This window comes from Phymastichus coffea, unplaced genomic scaffold, assembly GCF_024137745.1.
Source record: "Phymastichus coffea isolate CEN01 unplaced genomic scaffold, Cenicafe_Pcof_1.1 PCOF00050, whole genome shotgun sequence".
In the NCBI taxonomy this organism is placed as follows: Eukaryota; Metazoa; Arthropoda; class Insecta; order Hymenoptera; family Eulophidae; genus Phymastichus; species Phymastichus coffea.
In genome coordinates, this window is record NW_026706861.1 from 1,527,095 (window position 1) to 1,548,682 (window position 21,588).

The following is a 21,588-nucleotide window of genomic DNA, read 5'->3' on the forward strand; positions in this document are numbered from 1 at the left end:
GATAATAGAAGCCGCGCGATGACACGACGTGCAGAAGACGCGACCCGATAAATCACATTATTGTTGCCGCCACCGCCACCGCGGATTATAAAGAGTTCGGGCGGCACAATAAAGTATCATTCGAATGGAGAAGAAGAAGGGAGTCGAGTGCAGAAGGAGGACGCGCGCACGGATTAATAATATATGCCCCGCTCGCCTGCTACCGATTCGCCGAGGATTTTTTGACTCTCGGTAAAACAGCCGCGCCTGTGGCGCTGCGAGCTCGCGGGGTACATCCGTGGAATCGGCTTTTCGGACCTTGCGCGCTAAAGCTACAACTCGTGATGCGAACAATATCACGACAGAATAATAATTTTCCGTCAACCATAAAGGCCGGTTAGTCGTATCGCGTAGCATTAACGTTTTATTGGTTGGGCACGTTCTTTCGTATCGGCAACACCAAACTTGCCGCTTTATAAGTTCGTCAACTGCAAAGCACCTTCTTCTAGTTTATTTAGTGGATGGATACAAATAACTAAAAGTCAACGATGACTTTCAAAAAGTTACTACACCTCTTCATTTATTGGATGGTGCTTTGTGGGTATAAATATTAATCGATTGAGACTAGATGACGATGCTAAATGTCACTTGTTTATCTACATCAGATTGCGAGCTGTCTAATGCTAATCCAATAATAGGAGCAGCAGTGGAGAAGGCAAAATTAGGCGAATTTCCTTTCTTTGTGACTCTAAGCGGTTCTAGTAATATCTCAGATAAAGATGCTTTTGCGGTGGTACGTTAATCTCCAAGAAGCATGTGATTACGGCTGAATACTGCATAGACGAGAACATCTTCAACGTTTCGTTCATTGTCAGTGCATCCGTATACAAAATGGAATCGTGGATCACTTACGACGATTGGCTGATAGATCATGGTAATGCGACAAACGATGAAAAAAACAACGGCATTGTCATTATTGCAGTAAGTAGTAGATGTGGTGGTCCACTAAATTAATGTTCTGGCTAACTGCTATTTATGAATACTGCTGTAAAGTTTGACTTTTAAACATTTGCCAGTTATCGGAGGATGTCAAAGACATAAAGCCAGTAACACTTTCGAGTTTGAAATACAAACAAGTCATCGGCAAAAGAGTTGCGACTGTCGGCTGGGGTTCTATTAATGAAACAGTCAACGTGTATCCAGATTCGCTAATGAAGGGCTACATGACAGTGATTAGTTACGACGAATACAAAGAAATTTCAATGAAAACATCGACACGATCTTTTACTCACAGTCATAGCATTTACTATACATTAGCAAGTCCAACTGTCGCTTTAGGTTACGTAAGTATATAACAATGCATTTTCATCTATCAAAACAATTTTAGAGATCGATGATACTTATTAATACATTCGTAGGGTGATAGCGGAGGTCCTTTAGTTGTGATATCAGACAACTCACTAGTTGGCGTCGCTGTCGGTATATTTAAACCGCCATTGATTAGCTCAGATGTACCTGTAATATCATGTTTCATAAGTGTAGATTATTATAGACATTATATCATGGACGTTATCAAGGAGGCCTATACTATGTAACATAAAATAATTTTGAAAAATGCATAGCCCTATCTGTCATTTTGGTATAATAAATTGATATGCTATAACACCGTGTACAAATAGGTTGTTACAAAAATTGATTTAATGTATCACGCAAGAAATAGCCATTCACAAGATTAAGAAGCATCGCAAAACTATTGCAGCGATCTAAGAAGAAGGGAAGAAACGTATAAAGCGTGCGATCCTTCCGATTCTACATAGCCTTACAATCCGTGTCCTTGCTTATATATATGGCCGAGACTCGAAGAATGTCAACCCTCAGTGCACCTACACTTTGACCTCGGGGCCATACAAGAGACAGCGTATAAAAAAGCAAGATAAAAAGGCCTGCAGCTCCTCGGCGTGGACCCATGCTGTGCGTGAGCGTGCACGCTTGTTAGCCAGCAAAAGCAGTGACCGCTGAGGCTATTGTTGTATTTTTTCGATACACCGCCTGCTCGACTCGCTGTTCGACATTGCTTTTGTCAATGCGGGAGTCGCGGGCATGTCTCTTGCCCGAGAATACCATGTTTTTGATGTTTGCAGTTGTATCACTGCGCGCGTGGCTCTGGCTGCTCGCGCTCGGATTCTCTCCATGTATAGAAATTTATTTATTTATTTATGTGTTCGGATCAAAGGACTTCCCAATGAATTATCCTGTACTTTTATAATGACCTCATTATGCTGGGAATAAATGTCGATCAACAGAAAATGCAAAACTCATTTTTTTCCTTTACATTTTGGGCATGGAAAACTCGTGAAAATAATTTCGTTTAAGATTGATTCTCGAATAAAATTAACTTTTAACATTTTATCATTCGAATTGCACTTTGAAAGTCTTAAACTCCATGTTATGCTATTGATTCAGTTCTCCTTTAGTTGATCATTAGCAAAGAAACTATCGGTAATCATGAAGCGGATGCTTGATAAACAAGAAGAAAGTGTGCTAGCTGGTCTCTGATTAACTATTATTTTTAGCAAAGATATATCTCATTTGTTGATCACTTGAAAATACCTTGTTCAACGTCCATTGGTAGCAAATTGTGTTTTATTAGAAAAAAAACATAAATCACGAATTGGTCGTAACAATATGCTCGTAGGTCGCACGAAAAGACAATGAAAAAGCAATGCTGCTTGAAAGTAAAAAAGTCTATTCCGACAAATAACAATGACGAAAGTTCCGGTGCGCAAGTTTTTCTCGGATCGCACAAAGCGCAGTCAGATATGGTACATAAGCGATCGTAGGACAAGCAGAGAGAAGTGTAAAGCGCGCCTTGACAAACGCAGGCAGCCGCGCGCGCTCGCGCGCCAATTAACTCGCGGTGAATTATGCGCCTGCCACCCGCTCTCTCGCGCTCTCGTTAGTTTAGCGGCAGTGACTTGTGTCCTCCGCGCTCGTCGTTGCGGCCAACGCTCGTCTACCTTTCAACTGCCGGCTGCTTTTTAGCTTGGCGTTTCGTCACGCGCTTAGCCTCGTCGCGTGTCGCGCGTGTGTGTGTGTGTGTGTGTGTGTGTGTGTGTGTGTGCGCGCGCGATGCTCTACAGGCGGGTTGCTTCATTGTCGACAATGTGCCGTCGCGTCGCCAGCGAACTCGCAGCGATATCGCTAATTGTCTAATTCAGGAGCGAATCTTGCCGGCATCGGCGGCTCGAACTGTGTCTCGGATAAAGGGAATTTCTGGCCGGCGACGGCGTTTCGCCCTTTCACGTCTGATTGTAACGCTGCCACGATTGCTTTTCTTTTGCGGACAGAGCTTCGAGTTTTTCGCGGTAGTGAAGAACTGACCAGTAAAACAGAGTGGCCGACGGAGAAGTGCAGCCTGTATCAAGAGAGACCGACTGGCAGCGTTCCGCGGTATGTGCGCTGGCTTTATATATGTATATATTTCATTCGGCGCGCGATCCCGCGAATTCGCACATCAAAAGAAGTGATGAGCCCCGTGAAACGCAGCCGGACGTCCGGCTTCACGGTACTACGAACTAGCGCGCGTGAGACGACGACATCAGCGCTTTTTCAGCTTGCGAAAGCTCGTTGTCGCTTTCGTTCCAGCGGAGATTCGGCCGCGAAGGGCTCGGCGCTATTGTCGAGGGGAGCATTGCTGCGAGGCGCCAAAGAGCTCACTTCGAGGGCATACGCGCCGCGCCGACAGAAGGCTCGCGCGTAGTCGTCTTGACACGCGCTACTAATTATAATCTGTTTATTTTCCCGGAATACGGCGCGCGCGTTCCAAACTAGCGCGCCAAACACTTTTTTCCTCGTCTTCATTCGTGCGAAACTAACTAAAATTAGTCGCGCCCTCCCCGATCTCGTATTTGCGAGTGATTAACATTCCATTCGTGCTTGCCACTGATTTTGCGGCAAGTTCGGCTCGCGCGACTGCGAAAGAGAGAGACTTGCTGGAAATCTTCTAATTGTACTTGGTAAAGGGGAGCCGTTCCGTCGTATGCAAATGATACTTTACGCGCTTTAGCGAGAATTGGGCAGTTCGCGTCGATTTCCGCTAATCATTTGTTGGCGATTAATTGGACGCGGACTGAGCGAGCGGTCATTGCTTGGCACTGCACGCCTCGCGTTGTCTACCGGCATATATACAATCCGACTCGTTCGTAACGCGGCCGCACGTAAGAAGAAGCATTCACCTCCGTTGCGTCGCTCATTAACAACAATTTTTGTCGAGGCGAACATACCTCGCGCAATATCGTCGGTCTCGCTTTTTCTAATTAACTATTCATGAAGGTCTCGAAGAACGTGGACGCACGTGCCAATAATATTGATAAACACCTCGGCTACGAAGAAAAGAAGAAGCTGGTGTGCGTGCGTGCGTGCGTGCGCGCGCACAGGCGGCACGCGCGCGTCGCGACGTCGGCCCTCGCTCGGCAAAAACTCGCAGTATTTAATTAAGCGGCGCCCGCGAACGGGACGCCAGCGAGATTCGGGAGCGTGGACGTTGCCTCGCGCGCAGCAGCAGCGGGAGCAGACAACGGGGAAAAAAGCGCAGACTACGGGATCCGCGATCGCGCGCGGTCGAGCGATCGGTTTCCTTTTTCGCGCAAGCTCCGTTCATATTGGCCACGGCAAATCCAGTCTGCTTCGATTCGGATACTCTCGTTAGGTACTTGACGATCAATTACGGACGACTGCTCGCGTCAAAACGCGTAAATTACTTTTCGTCGAGCAACGAAGGAAGAGGAGAAAAAAAAGATTAATGGTAATCGAATATCTGGACGGCCGACGATTCATCACCTCCCTAAAAATATATACATAGGCGTCGAGAATAAAAGCCATTGGCATCGAGCAGCAGACGCGGAAGCAGGCTCAGCCTTGGAACACGCGTCCGAGCGTCATCGGTGGAAAAATGAATTTTTCACGAGGATGCGAGCGACGTTTAGCGGCTGCAGCGGCGTCCGATTGCCGGAAAGCCAGTGGGAAAATGCAATTTGTTGAGATAAATTAAGAGCTAATGCGCGCGCGCCCGGCGCAGATTAATCACTTGCAGCTTCGGCCTGCAAAACAAACGAGTGTTGCGCCTTCCTGACAGTGTGAACGTCGCTTTAACAGATCGCCCTCGTGCAACTTGACATTTCGGACTGCGCGCCTCGCTTCTTCTTCTGCTCCTTTTATTGTGCCTTGCCTCTCGTCCGAGCTACTCGCGCTTTACGCCAATTTATGCTCCCTCGCGAATTTCTGATGCTCCGAGCTCAGAGTCGGATGAAGACGTGGACGATTGCTCGTGGCAGAGACAAAAAGCTGGCGTTCGTTAGCGACGGAGCATAAGCTTGTCGACGGGATGTTTCGGGGCCGGGCCGGGCATGTATTATGTATTCGAAATGTTTACTTGAGACTGGTCAGCGGTTGACTACGTTTTACCGTTGCTGTAGCGGCAGTTCGGACGCGATCGCCGGAGCATCGTTAAAAATTGGTCAGAACGATAATTGTGAATTCCAAGCGGCAATTTGCTTTGCGCGGCATTTCTGTAAAAACTAGCAGCGCGCACCGGCGAGTCCGTGTCAATCGAATTATTCGACGAGCGCGATTCTTATAGACTGCAATTCATTGGCGAGCTCCCCCCGGCGGAGAGCGAGCGCATCTCAATCACCCTAAATCGATGTTTTTCCCTCGCGTCCGCTCGCGATTGAGAATCTAATTAAAACCAGTTAATCAGCCTGCCGATGGGTTTTTTTGCTCGACGCGTGGAATTCGCTGGACGACGGCCAGCAGTCGGACTCTTTTTTGCACTCGCGCGCGCGAGCGCGTAATTAACATTCGGCACGTTCGAGCTTTTTCTATACGCGCTCGCCGAGTCGTGTTGTCCGCGCGCGGCTAGGCGCCGATCTCCAAGGGATCGCGGATGATTGAGACGTGATCACACCGATGACGCGCCTGCGTTGTAGCCGATACGCTTGTAAGCCCCGCGAGTGTGCGAGTGATCAGCAGCCTTTTTGCCCGACGAGGCGCCGCCGATACGAGAACATTTTTACTGCGGACACGAGCAACTTTTATCTTTCTTTCTCTCGCGCGGCGCTAATTAATTTCGCTCTTTCGAAGTATCAATTGCGCCATGAGCCGACTACCCGTTTATATTTTCGATTCGAAATCGTTGTCATATTTTCCATCGAAGCTCGCAAGAGACTTTTCCTGGCACGATATTTATCTTCTAATTAAACCTTCATCCGCACAGTCTTACACAAATAAATACACTCAGATCAGTTTGCAGATTGCATCAAAACGGATTTATGATGTTTGCTCGAGCGATTTGGTTAGCTTTGATCTCTGAAATCCAATTTTCGAGTTTTAATAGGTAAGCAAACAAAAATACCATTTCTAAAATCTGCCGCATTGCATTGACGCAATTAGTGTATAGATACTCTCCGGTTTGGATCGAAACAGATTGAATAAATAAACGAGCTTGATACACCAGATACGTCCAAGATTATTTTTGAAAAGTCATTTCGAGCAACCAATTAATTATACAATATGTGCTTACTTTTGGAGAATGTTTTATAAATATTCGGGTAAATATTTTTCATTAAATCATTCAACACTTCAACTGTTTCATCTTATACCTTTTCTTGGCTATTGCTACGCTGCTTTGTTCTTTAGCACGCTACCATCCCAATTTCCTATTCGAAAATCTATTGCACTACTAATTTAATAGACGTCATTCCTCGTTTATCCCTACACTGCATATTCATCTTTCCGAGAGACTATATTCCCACGTATATCCTCCCACGCGGAGCGAGAAAAAACCAGCTACTTGGCCTAAATAACATGCCGTAGTGATTCTGAAAAGAACAAGGCAAAAAACTGCACAAACGAAGAGCGAAAAGAAACAAATTGACGTTGGACTAAAACTCACACGAAGCAAACGCGCACCATAAATAACGAAATAACAAGGTTTCTCCTCCTCCGAGCGCGAAAGATTTATGAAAATTTCCAAGATCCGATTCCACGATCGGTCCGCCGTGCAATCTCCTCCGGCGCGCGGCGAGAAGCAGAGAGGAGAGGAGGCCGCGGCGTCACATGCAAAGAGGAAGCTGCGCGTCGGCAAGATCGTTACGCTGACGAATCCTCTCGCCGGAAGTCGGCTCGCTCGGCGCCCCTCTCGCTCGCCGCGGAAGCTCAGAGCCGCAGGTACCGCGGGAGATTGCCGCGCCGCCGAACGAATTGCCTTCGGCCAGCACCTTCGCGCGCGCTCCTTTCGAGCCTGGCGCCAAAGGGGAGCGTCGTAACGAGTCTCGCCTTTGCCAGCTGATTTTGCCGAGTGTATCGGCGCCGGCTCACTGGTCTCGCTAAGCGACGCATTGCACAATTCCCAAACGGAAGGCCGTCCTCGGCCGATTATGAAACCTCGATAACTGTAATCAGCTCGAGAGCGCCTCGCCTATCGACGAGTCGCGCCGCTGCTGGCGCTAGCGCAACTTTTCCATGTCGTCCGCGGAAGATACCCACAGCGGCGACACCCGGTTGCTCGCGTCCAAGCGGTAATGACGCGTGTATTAAAAAGTCGGCACCGGCAGCTTCAAATAAACGGGCGTTGCAGCGTTACAGTGAGAGCGATGATTGATGAGCTGGGACTTTGCGCGCTGAGACGTATTATAAGCTTCTTCTTCCCCAAGCAAAGCAACGAGACGCGCGCGAGGGATCAGAGAAGGACGAGCGGCTTTTTGATAATGCGGTTTTACCGATCGACCTATGCGAAAACAACATTGCGCGATCGTGTCTTGCTAGAATTTTTTGATCTTCCGTTCGCGGCGATCGATGATACATCGTCGCGACATCGCGCGTTCGCGGATTACGCACGTATCGCCTCGCGCCGAGTTCTTCTTAAGAAAAAAGGTGTCGATAGATCGGTTGCACGACTTGGATGAGCAAAACGCGAATAGATGCGCCTGTTTATTTGTTGTTAATGTTCAACATCGATAGTACTCTAATACAATCTCTGACAGTCGGATCGTTGGGGCAACGGCCAAGAGCAAACTCCAATTTCTGGATCGAATTCGGTACCGGGTGCGCAGTCTCTCAGATAGCAGCCGTGGAGAGTTGGATCGCATTCTTCGTATTTCGAGCAGTCTTGGGGATAGAGCCGTAGTTCGTATCCCTTGAAGTCGAAAAGTACACGTCCATTATGATTTGAATTATACGGATGAGAAGCAACGCTCTTACTTACAACTGCAACTGAAAAATATCCAAGTAGAGCGAGAAGAGCAAAAATCTTCGTCCACATATTGAGAGCTGTCCGTGGCGTTGCAGGAGAGCAGACGAGTGAAGAATAGTCGAACGGGACACCTTCGGAACTCTTATGCACAGGTTGAAAAATCGTGAGCGACCAATCGCGCATGATTATCTGCTATCTTTACGACAGCTCACAAGCGTGCACCTGTTGACCTTGTCGTGATAAGATAAGAATTGTCCAAACAATAAGGCGAGAATTGTCCAAACGGCTCGGCGAATAACTTAACGCCAACAATATCTCCATCATGCCGTTGTTATCATGCATATTCAAGCTTATTGGAACAAAGGATCCGATCTAGGCGTGATAATTGACAAGAGGGCCGGTGCTCGAGGCATCTTTTTTTCGAGCAAATCTTTCCGAGCATTCACATGTAAAATAGGAAATTTTACGAAGGACTTATTGCCCGAAACAATAGGCGCCGACTGTGCGCGCGCGTGCGAGGGCGCGGAGCGTTAATTGGGCAAAGCTAAGCCATCTCGTAGCAGCGCGCTGCTTGCGCCTAGACGTATAGTTAGCATGAGGCTTAAGAGTGTCGCGCGAATATTATAATGCGGAGTCACGCTTATACGCGTCCATGCCCACCTCTTGGCTGTGTATAACAGCGAGCGACTGTGTTCCTCTCGGGTGTTCGCTGTGTATACGTTTTGCTGCTGCATACGTTGTAAGTTTGAGGGATTTGAGGTACGAATACTCGGCGGCTCTGTTTAGGCGAGCAATTCTTACATTTGAAATCACGTCGAGACGAGCGTCCGGCGAGCGACGAGAAGCAGAGCGGAGAGGAGGTCGCGGCGTCACATGCAAAGAGGAAGCTGAGCGTCAGGAAGATCGTTACGCTGACGAATCCTCTCGCCGGAATTCGGCTCGCTCGGCGCCCCTCTCGCTCGCCGCGGAAGCTCAGAGCCGTAGGTACCGCGGGAGATTACCGCGCCGCCGAGTGAATTGCCTTCGGCCAGCTCCTTCGCGCGCACTCCTTTTGAGCCTGGCGCCAAAGGGGAGCGTCGTAACGAGCCTCGCCTTCGCCAGCTGATTTCGCCCTGTGTATCGGTACCGGCTCACTGGTCTCGCTAAGCGACGCATTGCACAATTCCCAAATGGAAGGCCGTCCTCGGCCGATTATGAAACCTCGATAATTGTAATCAGCTCGAGAGCGCCTCGCCTATCGACGGGTCGCGCCGCTACTGGCGCGAGAACAGCTTTTCCAAGTCGTCCGCGGAAGATACACACAGCGGTGACACCCGGTTGCTCGCGTCCAAGCGGTAATGACGCGTGTATTAAAAAGTCGGCACCGGCAGTTTAAAATAAACGGGCGTTGCAGCGTTACAGTGAGATCGGTGATTGATGAGCTGGGACTTTGCGCGCTGAGACGTATTATAAGCTTCTTCTTCCCCCTGCGTTTCGTTGCAAAAAAAGTAGAACCGACGAGAGAGATTAAGAGGGAGAGCATGTGTGCGCGTGTGCGTGTGCGTTGCCGAGAGCGAGGAAAAGCAACGAGACGCGCGCGCGGGATCAGAGAAGAACGAGCGGCTTTTTGATAATGCGGTTTTTCCGATGGACATATGCGAAAACAACATGGCGCGATCGTGTCTTGCAAGGATTTTTTTATCTTCCGTTCGCGGCGATCGATGATTCATCGTCGTGACATCGCGCGTTCGCGGATTACGCACGTATCGCCTCGCGCCGAGTTCTTCTTGAGAAAAAAGGTGTCGATCGATCGGTCGTAGGACTTGACTGAGCAGAACGCGAATAGATGCGTATTTTTATTTATTGTTAATGTTCAACATCGATGGTACTATTCCGAACTTTGATCCAATCTGTGACAGTCAGATCGTTCATCATCAAACGAAATGATGCACAGTTCAAGGTCTGGATCGAATTCGGCCCCGGGTGCGCATTCTCTCAGATTGCATTTGTTGGTAGTTGGATCACATTCTTGGAATTTCGAGCAGTCATCCGGATAGGGCCGTCGTTCGTATCCCTTGAAGCCCAAATGTACACGTCCATTATGATTTGAATTATACGGAAAAGAAGCAACGCTCTTACTTACAACTGCAACTGAAAAATATCCAAGTAGAGCGAGGAGAGCGAAAATCTTCGTCCACATATTGAGAGCTGTCCGTGGCGTTGCAGAAGAGCAGACGAGAGAAGAATAGTCGAACGCGACACGTTCGGAACTTTTATACACAGGTTGAAAAATCGTGAGCGACCAATCGCACACGACTATCTGCTATCTTTACGACAGCTCGCAAGCGTGCACCTGTTGGCCTTGAAGCGAGAATTGTCCAAACGGCTTGGCGAATAACTTAACGCCAACAATGTCTCAATCATGCCGTTGTTATCATGCATATTCAAGCTCATCGGAACAAAGGATCCAATCTCGGTGTAATAATTGACAAGAGGGCCGGTGCTCGAGGCATCTTTCTTTCGAGCAAATCTCTCCGAGCATTCACATGTAAACTAGGAAATTTTACGAAGAGCTTATTGCCCGAAACAATAGGCGCCGACTGTGCGCGCGCATGCGAGGGCGCGGAGCGTTAATTAGGCAAAGCTAAGCCATCTCGTAGCAGCGCGCTGCTTGCGCCTAGACGTATAGTTAGCATGAGGCTTAAGAGTGTCGCGCGAATATTATAATGCGGAGTCACGCTTATACGCGTGCATGCCCACCTCTTGGCTGTGTATAACAGCGCGCGACTGTGTTCCTCTCGGGTGTTCGCTGTGTATACGTTTTACTGCTGCATACGTTGTAAGTTTGAGGGATTTGTTGAGGTACGAATACTCGGTGGCTTTGTTTAGGCGATCAATTCTTAAATTTGAAATCACGTCGAGACGAGCGTCCGGCGAGCGACGAGAAGCAGAGAGGAGAGGAGGCCGCGGCGTCACATGCAAAGAGGAAGCTGAGCGTCAGGAAGATTGTTACGCTGACGAATCCTCTCGCCGGAAGTCGGCTCGCTCGGCGCCCCTCTCGCTCGCCGCGGAAGCTCAGAGCCGCAGGTACCGCGGGAGATTGCCGCGCCGCCGAATGAATTGCCTTCGGCCAGCACCTTCGCGAGCGCTCCTTTCGAGCCTGGCGCCAAAGGGGAGCGTCGTAACGAGCCTCGCCTTCGCCAGCTGATTTCGCCCTGTGTATCGGTATCGGCTCACTGGTCTCGCTAAGCGACGCATTGCACAATTCCCAAATGGAAGGCCGTCCTCGGCCGATTATGAAACCTCGATAATTGTAATCAGCTCGAGAGCGCCTCGCCTATCGACGAGTCGCACCGCTGCTGGCGCGATTATAGCTTTTCCAAGTCGTCCGCGGAAGATACACACAGCGGTGACACCCGGTTGCTCGCGTCCAAGCGGTAATGACGCGTGTATTAAAAAGTCGGCACCGGCAGCTTCAAATAAACGGACGTTGCAGCGTTACAGTGAGATCGGTCATTGATGAGCTGGGACTTTGCGCGCTAAGACGTATTATAAGCTTCTTCTTCCCCCTGCGTTTCGTTGCAATAAAAGTAGAACCGACGAGAGAGATTAAGAGGGAGAGCATGTGTGCGCGTGTGCGTGTCCGTTGCCGAGAGCGAGGAAAAGCAACGAGACGCGCGCGCGGGATCAGAGAAGAACGAGCGGCTTTTTGATAATGCGGTTTTTCCGATGGACATATGCGAAAACAACATGGCGCGATCGTGTCTTGCCAGGATTTTTTTCTCTTCCGTTCCCGGCGATCGATGATTCATCGTCGTGACATCGCGCGTTCGCGGATTACGCACGTATCGCCTCGCGCCGAGTTTTTCTTGAGAAAAAAGGTGTCGATCGATCGGTCGTAGGACTTGACTGAGCAGAACGCGAATAAATGCGTATGTTTATTTATTGTTAATGTTCAACATCGATGGTACTATTACCAACTTGCATCTTTAGGCAATCTTTTACAGTCAGATCGTTCTTCTTCAAGCGTAATCAGAACCGTGCACGTTTCATAGGCTGGATCGTATTCGGTCCCGGGATAGCATTGTCTCAGCTTGCATTTGTTGGTAGTTGGATCACATTCCTCGAATTTCGAGCAGTCTGCCGGCTAGGCCCGTCGTTCGTATCCCTTGAAGCCCAAATGTACACGTCCATTATGATTTGAATTATACGGAAAAGAAGCAACGCTCTTACTTACAACTGCAACTGAAAAATATCCAAGTAGAGCGAGGAGAGCGAAAATCTTCGTCCACATATTGAGAGCTGTCCGTGGCGTTGCAGAAGAGCAGACGAGAGAAGAATAGTCGAACGCGACACGTTCGGAACTTTTATACACAGGTTGAAAAATCGTGAGCGACCAATCGCACACGACTATCTGCTATCTTTACGACAGCTCGCAAGCGTGCACCTGTTGGCCTTGTCGTGATAAGATAAGAATTGTCCAAACAATAAGGCGAGAATTGTCCAAACGGCTTGGCGAATAACTTAACGCCAACAATGTCTCAATCATGCCGTTGTTATCAGGCATATTCAAGCTCATTGGAACAAAGGATCCGATCTCGGCGTGATAATTGACAAGAGGGCCGGTGCTCGAGGCATCTTTCTTTCGAGCAAATCTCTCCGAGCATTCACATGTAAACTAGGAAATTTGACGAAGAACTTATTGCCCGAAACAATAGGCGCCGACTGTGCGCGCGCGTGCGAGGGCGCGGAGCGTTAATTAGGCAGAGCTAAGCCATCTCGTAGCAGCGCGCTGCTTGCGCCTAGACGTATAGTTCGCATGGGGTTTAAGAGTGTCGCGCGAATATTATAATGCGGAGTCACGCTTATACGCGTCCATGCCCACCTCTTGGCTGTGTATAACAGCGAGCGACTGTGTTCCTCTCGGGTGTTCGCTGTGTATACGTTTAGCTGCTGCATACGTTGTAAGTTTGAGGGATTTGAGGTACGAATACTCGGTGGCTTTGTTTAGACGAACAATTCTTAAATTTGACATCTTGTCGAGACGAGCGTCCGGCGAGCGAGGAACTCGTTGGCGCGTCGTTATTCGGATGCCGTATAATAGCGAATCCATCGCCAATCGCACAAGTTCACGCGCAGTAAAAGAAGACTCGAAATGAAAACTAAGCCAAGCAAAAGGTACGTAGAGATGCCTTGCCTTACAAACAGTGCCTCGCTACTGAGACGGCAAGTAATTTGCATGTCTGTCGCATCTGCGCGTCTCTCTCTTGCTTGCTGCCGACGCACTTCATCAGTAACGTTTCGTATACAGCAGCCTAAGGAACTGTAATTTGCAAGCTGAAACGATCTCTTAGTCGGCTCTCTTGTTTCGCGCACACGGCGACAATATAACCTATGCACGCTAGGGTAACCTCTTAAGAGGGAGGAGGCGAGCGAGAGGGTTTGGGCTAAAGCGTATGTAAGCACCCACGCGAACAAGCACTCGCGCGCGCCGAATTTGCAAGCTCCGCAAGCTTTTGCGCGCGAGAAAACGTGTTTCTGCGATTATATAGCCGACTGTGTGTGGGTGCCTGAGACGCTTGACAAAAGTTAATTGTTGAAAATTAGCTGGGATTCGCAGAGATGTTTTGGCACAATAGGATACGAGGCGACGTTGAAATTTAATTAACTCGGTGTATTACACATACGTATTCTCTAAAAGGCACTTTCTCGTCAGCGCAGGCTCGTTTTTCTTGGCAAATTTACGCTTGACAACTCGAACTGACAGCTTCTGCGCGCGCTCTTCTATACTTCCTCTAGCTCTCTCGATGGAAAGACGCTTTGGTTTACGAATATTTTTATGGTTAAACAAAGCTTTCACCTCTCGAAGATGTGGTTGTCTGAGGAAGCGCAAGTTTTAATAAGCAGCGATGCGAAAAGCCGAAAGAAAACAAGAAGCGAGGCATTGAAAGGGCATCAAGAGGTAATCGAAGTAGCGTTCTATATATATGTAAAGAGTTACAACGTCGGCGAAGCGAGAGAGAGAGAGAGAGAGAGAGAGATAGAGAGAGAGAGAACGATCGGTATATAAAAGGTCTCTCCACTTTACGGCATAGCTTGTCCTCGGCACTCTCCCTCGATAAACAAAGACAGAGAAAGAGCGAGAGAGAGAGAGAGAGGATCGAAGGCCTCGTCTCTCGTCGGTGACTAGCGATAGGCATCCGCGATCGGTATCTGCGCGCAACTAAATGGGGATCCGTCATTCTAACACAAGCCGTAGGCGGCTTTGGCTTGCTCTCTCGCCTCATTTAATTTATCCGTCTTGACGCTTTGTCTCTCTCTCTCTCTCTCTCTCTCTCACTCCGTCGTATGGTTGCAGGTGAAGTCGGCGTAGCTGCTGCTTTTTTCAGCGGGGCACGAGTAATAAGCCGAGCGCGAGCATGGAATTAATGGATTGTTTTCCTGGGCAGGTAGTTGCCGACCGATTAAAGATTTATCGGACGATCGCCTTGCCGCCTGCCTCATTGCCGAATTCACGAGCAACGGTGTCGCCTGGATTCAGCGCGGCAAGGAGCAGCCGACGACGCGGACGTCGCGGAAGCTCGTTTCGAGTTTTCCGTGACGCCGAGGAGGGAATAAGCTGCCGAGTGGAAAAAGGCATCAAGCCGTTCTCGCTCTTTCGCATATCTTGCACCACAAATCTCACGTGGGCATGACGAGAGGCTCTAGCGTTTGACGCTTGAGCGGCGGCCCACATGAAGGCAGGTGACACGTATTTCAACTTAAATGCACTGCCAGCACCGGCAGCAGCAGCCGGCGGTCCTGTATGCCATCGCTCGACGCCGACTCGCATTACAAAACCGGAGAAGTAGCTTATCTCTTGCCACGATTTCCTCTCATTCTAGATATCTCGTTATTTCACTGTAAAGCGTAGTAGCCTTCCCGTGAAATGCCGAACATAACGAAGGCAGACGATGCGACCGCGATCGACAGCACACGCCAGAGAATTTGATTGCTTGTTAATTAGAGATCCGTGTAAGGATTCCGCTTTCTTTTCCCCCTTTTGTAAGATGTCTATTTTGGAATCCGCCGGTTTTTCCCTGCTAATGCCCCACCATATCAAACAAGACCTATATTTATCTTCGAGATCTCGTGTTAGTCAATTAATATAATCGCTATGCATCATTACAAAGTCCCTCACTGCTGCCGATCTCGCGGTGAGCTGCAGGCAGCGCGGCACGGAATAACTTTTATTTCGAGACACACACAGACACAGACACACTTATTCCAGTGGCCAAGCGCGTGTCATGATTATTTTTCGAGCATGGCATTCCGAACTAAACTGCGCGCGCACTCAGGTTACTGTTGTAAATGTAAATTACAGGAAGTCATTAATTAATCGTATCAACGCACCGTCGCGCCGAGGCGATCGGATAAAATATTCCTCAAGAATGTTAACATTTTTTTTGTTGACGCGCGACGAGAAAAATTATACTTTTTGTTCGCATACTGTTTTTTCGTATAACGATTTTTTTTCTTTTTAAATCGGCTATTCGCGTAAGATTGAATAACACGTTACGATTTGCATAAGCAACGTAACAAATTATTTGTAATTTCATAATATTCGAGAATAAAATGAACGAATGACGTACTTGATCTTTATACTGGATAAAAGCTGGAGATTAAGCAAGTAAGTATACGTCGAAAAACGGACGTACGATAATTCGATGACCGAATGACGATTATATACGAATAGTACGTATTAATTTCAGATTACTCGCGCGCTGCGCAGTCAACAGACACCTATGGAAATGAAGGAAAGTAGAATGTCGAGGAGAGGAATGGTTAGAAAGCAATCGATACAATGGAACAAGCAAAGCATACACGTCGCAGGTAATCTTCCAAAAGTACCTAATGAGTAGCTGTCTAAAAAGAAAAGGAGTAGCGAGGGCGTATGCGATGCATATCGGCGGGGAGGGGGCAACACACGCCCGATAGGCTATTAGAAGCAATATGGAATAATCGGTCGCTTGCGCCGGTAACTCAACACCGCGGAGGAAGGAGCGAAAAGAGGAAAAGACCGCGTCGCGGTATCCTTTGATGAAGGCGCTGAAAAGGCTAAGCTGTCGCCGCCGCCGCGTCGCGTTAAAAGCCAAGAGACTATGGTAACACGACTTTGGAATACCTTTAGCTTCCCAATGAGATTCAATTTATATATGATATATATATATATATATATATATATATATATATATATATATATATATACACACACACACGTGTAGTTTGTTAGAGCTGCATTTGCAACAATGTCGCGTGGGTTATACCGTCGACGAGCTTCGCGTTTGATTGGCATTTTTTCTTATGCGCAATCAGTGAGTTCTACGAAAATCTTCTGCACGTAATTGTACTGAAATCGATTCTTCCAGTGTCATAGAATATTAGATTGCTAATGGCCGCGACTCATTATCTTCTTTTTTCTCCTTTCATCGTACCGTCAAACGATTATACCAACGTCAAACCTTCTTTTTCGCAAATATATAAATTTTTTTATATTTAATAACGATTGTATTGTGTAAAAAGTGACATTATTGAGATAGCGCGAGAAAAGAGCGTCGTCGAACGCGTCTTTGAATGCGAACAAGCAGCAGCCCACGGCTCTTTTTCTCTCGTGTATATATGCACGGCGTCGTCATCGTCAAGAAAACTCCTTCGCCCTCTTCTTCTCGCGCGTCCTCATTTTTTTTGTGTTTTATTGTGTCGCGCGCAAGCTCGCGGCGCTTGCCTCGCTTTCCGTCGCGTTTTTGCAGTGCTAAATCGTATGCATTATCAAATGTACAGAGGAATTGAAAGAGTACGCTCGGGACTATAACGAAATATTTTCATGATATTGAAATAGAAAGTGATACGTTAAAAATGAAACTTCCAGCTGAAATCAAAACGACATAATGAAAAAGAAGATATGGCAAGAACCGAGGTTTCAAGCACAATACTACACAAGGGGGGGGGGCGTGGGGGTGGATAGAGGCATATAATCGTCGCGACATTCACGCTCAAGTATACAGTAGATGTTGGCAGCGCGCGACCTTAGGAGATAGAGCGGAAAATTATAAATAATGATCGAGGTATAGGGAGTTACTCTTACTAAGCTTCCGGACGAGTAGCAACAAGCTGCAAGTCGAGATATCTTCTTGCGAGAATCGTCGGTCTTTCAAGTGTAACGAGACGACGACGACGACGACGACGACGACGATGCCAAAGGCAGAACAATGAGAAGCTCCCTCTCTCTATTCTGATGCTTTACTTTACTTCCTTCGCTCTCTCTCTCTCTCTCTCACTCTATATATATGCATCGCGATCTCGAGCTGAATCTTTTAAGATGCCTTTCTTCCTCTACCTAGCTGCTTTTTTTTTATTTCTTTGCGCAGAACAATTGTTGCCGACGAGGATGATCCGCGCGCGGTTGATTCATTTGCGAAACGCGAGCGGTTCATATATATGCACCATACGTGAGGAAAAAAATACTATTTTGATTGTTATGGCTTCGAGGAAATGAATGCTCTTTATTATTATGAATTATTTCTTTGAAAGATTGAGGACTCTTATAATTTATAATTTTTATTTATTTTTATGAAAAATTTTATTAGTCCTTCGACAGTTGATAATTTCAATAATCGAAAACATATATCAAGAGCAGGTAAGAATATACATTCTGGAACAGGTAAGAATATATATGTATATATATGTATATCGGTTCGATCGCTAAAACTGGTAGCCATCTCTTTTGACTATCACATATTAATTTAAAGTATTCCCAGTAATACTCACCTAATTAGTCAACTATTAAAAGTAATGAAAATATAATCTGAAAGAGATTACAATCCAAATCGGAAATCGTAAAATAAGTAAAACTCGTCGATAAAAGGGTTGTTGATATAAGTTCTCCCTTCCTCCCAAAGAAAAAACCAAAGAGAGAGAGAGAGAGAGAGAGAGAGAGAGAGAGAGAGAGAGAGAGAGAGAGAGAGAGAGAGAGAGAGAGAGAGAGAGAGAGAACAGACGAAGCAGCATTGGCATCCACGAGAATTTCTCGTTCTCGCCTATAACGAACTACAAAAGCTCCCGCTTGCAGTAGCAGCAGCACGCACGCCTCGTTAAGGTTTGCCACAGCCTACGCGGGGACTTTGTCCATCAGCTTCTCTCCAGCTCTGACAAACGCGCGTCGCCCATTAAAAGAAGCTGCTTGCTCGCTGCTTCCTCCTCCCTTCTTCCTTTATTTACCGCGCACGCACACGTTTGTCGCGCGCGCGCAAAAACCAAAGAAGACAATGGGGATCACAGCAGCATTTTTTTACTCCCTTCAAAAACATTCCTTCGTGAGATTCTCTTTTCATTTATTTTTTTTTCGGAAAGTCCGGAGATTTATCGAGTGACGATAGCCGCCGAGTGATTGGATTTTGATCGTTCGACTTTAATTGACGTTGATTGTTTAGCAAAGTCGCGCAACGAGTTGTTACGGCTGTCGTCGCTGAAAATTATATAGCCGGATGCGCCGATATCACAGCAGCGATTCGAAAGAATTTCGCCTGTTCGCAGAACGAATATCATTCGATACGGAAGCTTCTCGCATGTGTCACATATCGGCAAAGAAACGCGTGTCCTCTCTTTTTACAAGCTCACCCATTCATTCAGCAAATATATAGGCGTATCAATGAAGCTGCGCAATGTGCACGTGTTCGCGAGAAGGACACAACAGGCTATCCTATTCATCTGCTATCACGCGCATAATGGCTTCCGTGAAAGGTAATTTGAGATGTCAATCAACGGTATTTCGGCCTTTTATATACACGCATTTGAATATATAAGTAAGGCGCGTAAAAGCCTGCCGATATTGGCAGCAGCGTCGTTCGCGTAGTATCACACTGCCAGTGTATAACACGTCGCGCGAGCGCCTTGTCTTGCCAGAGAAGAGGCTTTTAATGACACGAGCGTTAAACCGAGTTGATTAAACTCGGCGCGAGAACGAGCGCGTATACTACTTCTCTCGAGACAATCTGTAGTAAAATGCATGCCGAAGAGAGTGGATTTTTTCAATTGCCCGCAGTCATTTTCCGCCGCCAATTAACTAACGCTTTTACGGAAATGCGCGCTTGCGATGTATATCACGTTCGAGCGTGGGTCAGCGACGATCTTCGATACATTAATTTTTTTTTCACCCACTTTATCTCGAGCGCCATCTCATTTCCGTGCTGAGGTACAGATGCATCTCGCATGCGTGCGCGGTGTCGCTCCCTCGATTCGAAGGAACAATTATTATTGCGGAAACTTGAGCGTGACGTCGAGTAAATAAATTAGAAAGGTTTTTGGATGACATGATTAGCATAAACGCTACCAAGTCGAATAACCAGTCGTTAATAGCCACCGCGCCAACGTGAATATATACATTCGCAATAAAATTAACATAGAGCTTTGATTTCGAAATCGAGATCGTTAAAGTCAACCGAGTGTGTACCGAAAGATCCTTATCGTTCGCTTTACTCGGCGAAAAATATATACATCATCATAAATTAACCAGACTTCATAAACTATACAGCGACTTTTGCTCGTCCCCGAAAATCCTGGACTTCCGTCGCGATTGAGTATAGGTAGTAACCTGACACGGTAATAGCGTAAGCGCGATTGTGTATCGTCTCGGAGTGAAAGAAAAAGGCGTATAATCTGTCGCTTCTGTGATACGAGGATGTGTCCCATCATAATCATCGTCATCATCATCGCCAACAAGAAAAAGCACGATTAGGTCGTTTCATTTCGATTTCTTAATTTCTGAGAATCGCAAGTGTGAATACGATAGATTTATTGCGATGATGGTGTGGACTCTATAAAGTTTCACATTTATTTGTAAATGAAATGAAATAAGCAAAAATTCGTATTACCCGATAGAAACACAATAAAACTCTTTCAAGGAAATATTTGTCAAGCACGCAAACGAGGTCAATCTTTCTCTCGCTCTTTCAATCCGAAAAATCTCCACACGATCTCGTTGTCCCTTTGGCTAATCCATTAACCATTTGGGAGCTACAAGCATGGCAGCAGCAGCGGCAGCGGCAGCGGCAGCAGCAGCAGCAGCAGCAGCAGCAATTCTATTAAAGGCCAATAAGATACCTAAGACAGAGGAGGAGAATGGAAATCAGAGGGTTTGATCAAACGACATTGATCGACGAGCATAGCGTGTGGGCGGCCACCAAAGCCATAGTCACATTTGCACCGTCATTAAAATTCGCGATAACTCATCGCTACACACGCGTCTCTAAACGAACCCACAGCCCCACGCTAACTCTTATCTCTTGCTTCCTCGTTGTTTCGTCCGCGGTATGTTTTGCGTTCTTTCTCGCCCAGCGTCGTCCACATACATTTGGGCTGGTCTTTTCTACGATCCGCTCGTGTGCATTAATTATAAACGAAAAAAATTGAACCAAGAACTTCATCTCGTTTGTCGATTGAGTTATTATCTGAGACGAACTGCTTTGACTAACCTCGATTGTTCAGAAAGTACTTTTTCTTCGTTCGGTCGTTGATTTAACACACTCGTGCACGTCGTATCACTTCCAAACCAGTCAACTATTTTGAAAGTGATCGATCAGCAATATAAACAGCAAACACGATCGTGAACTAACACGCGGCGACGTGATAAGAATATATATTGTAACAAGTGTGTGTGTGTGTGTGTGTGTGCGTGCGTGTGTATTTTCGCCACCCCGAACAACCGTTAACTGTCATTAATTCTTTTTTCTTTCTCTCCATCCCAATAAAATTACAGACAATCAAGATTACCATAACGCGAGAGAGACACAACAGTCGAATAAATTCAATCAATCTCACACTCTCTCGTCGTCGCGTATACCACTTATCTCGTCGACGTGGTTCGTGTAAGGCAACTCTCGTGTCGCGACAAACGCGTTTCGCACCTCGCGCTACCGCTCGCTCTCTCTCTCTCTCTCTCTCTCCTGCTTGCTCTCGACCACCCTCTCGAGAAGATATCTCTTGAAACCGTGTGTGCAGAGACTATACACGCACGAGGTATGCGTATAATGAGATCGACGATAACGCCCGCTGACAATTAGCTACGAAATATATACACATACACACTTCAGAAAGGAGACGAAGAAAAAAATTGTCCCACAGACAGGATATGCTGGTTGCCAATTTACAAAGCGACTCGACGACCGCGCGTATAAAATATGCTCAGATATGAGCTTCTTTGTTAATTAGCAGCTGCGATGGGGATCGTCTGCTTGAGTTCGCTTACCCATTCGATTGCGTTGACCGATTACTTCATAATGATCACATGTGGGTTTTTTTGCGACAAAAATCAAACGGATTTTCAAGTAAAACTAAATTTATTA

At 47.0% G+C, this 21,588-nt stretch overlaps 1 protein-coding gene and 2 long non-coding RNA genes across 6 annotated transcripts; 1 reads left to right on the forward strand and 2 right to left on the reverse strand.

Annotated features, from left to right (window-relative positions):
- Positions 1-507: 507 nt before the first annotated feature.
- LOC131665363 (uncharacterized) lies at positions 508-2,264 on the forward strand. Of its 4 annotated transcripts, none has more exons than XM_058937218.1 (4): positions 508-576; positions 645-960; positions 1,056-1,322; positions 1,398-2,264. In XM_058937218.1, the coding sequence occupies exons 2-4, from the start codon at positions 871-873 to the stop codon at positions 1,572-1,574; spliced, it is 534 nt and encodes a 177-aa protein (XP_058793201.1). In that variant the 5' UTR covers positions 508-576; positions 645-870; the 3' UTR covers positions 1,575-2,264. The 4 variants fall into 4 exon arrangements, with proteins under 4 accessions (XP_058793201.1, XP_058793202.1, XP_058793203.1 ...); XM_058937219.1 differs by having other exon boundaries at positions 509-580; XM_058937221.1 differs by lacking the exon at positions 508-576 and having other exon boundaries at positions 760-772; positions 855-960.
- Positions 2,265-7,935: 5,671 nt separating this feature from the next.
- On the reverse strand, positions 7,936-8,681 carry LOC131665358 (uncharacterized). Its single transcript, XR_009302023.1, has 2 exons — positions 8,243-8,681; positions 7,936-8,173 (listed from the first exon to the last, which is right to left on the reverse strand). It is a non-coding gene; the product is annotated as an uncharacterized LOC131665358 (long non-coding RNA).
- Positions 8,682-12,134: 3,453 nt separating this feature from the next.
- Positions 12,135-12,598, reverse strand: LOC131665380 (uncharacterized). The gene is made up of 2 exons (XR_009302026.1): positions 12,447-12,598; positions 12,135-12,377 (listed from the first exon to the last, which is right to left on the reverse strand). It is a non-coding gene; the product is annotated as an uncharacterized LOC131665380 (long non-coding RNA).
- Between the last annotated feature and the right edge of the window lie 8,990 nt (positions 12,599-21,588).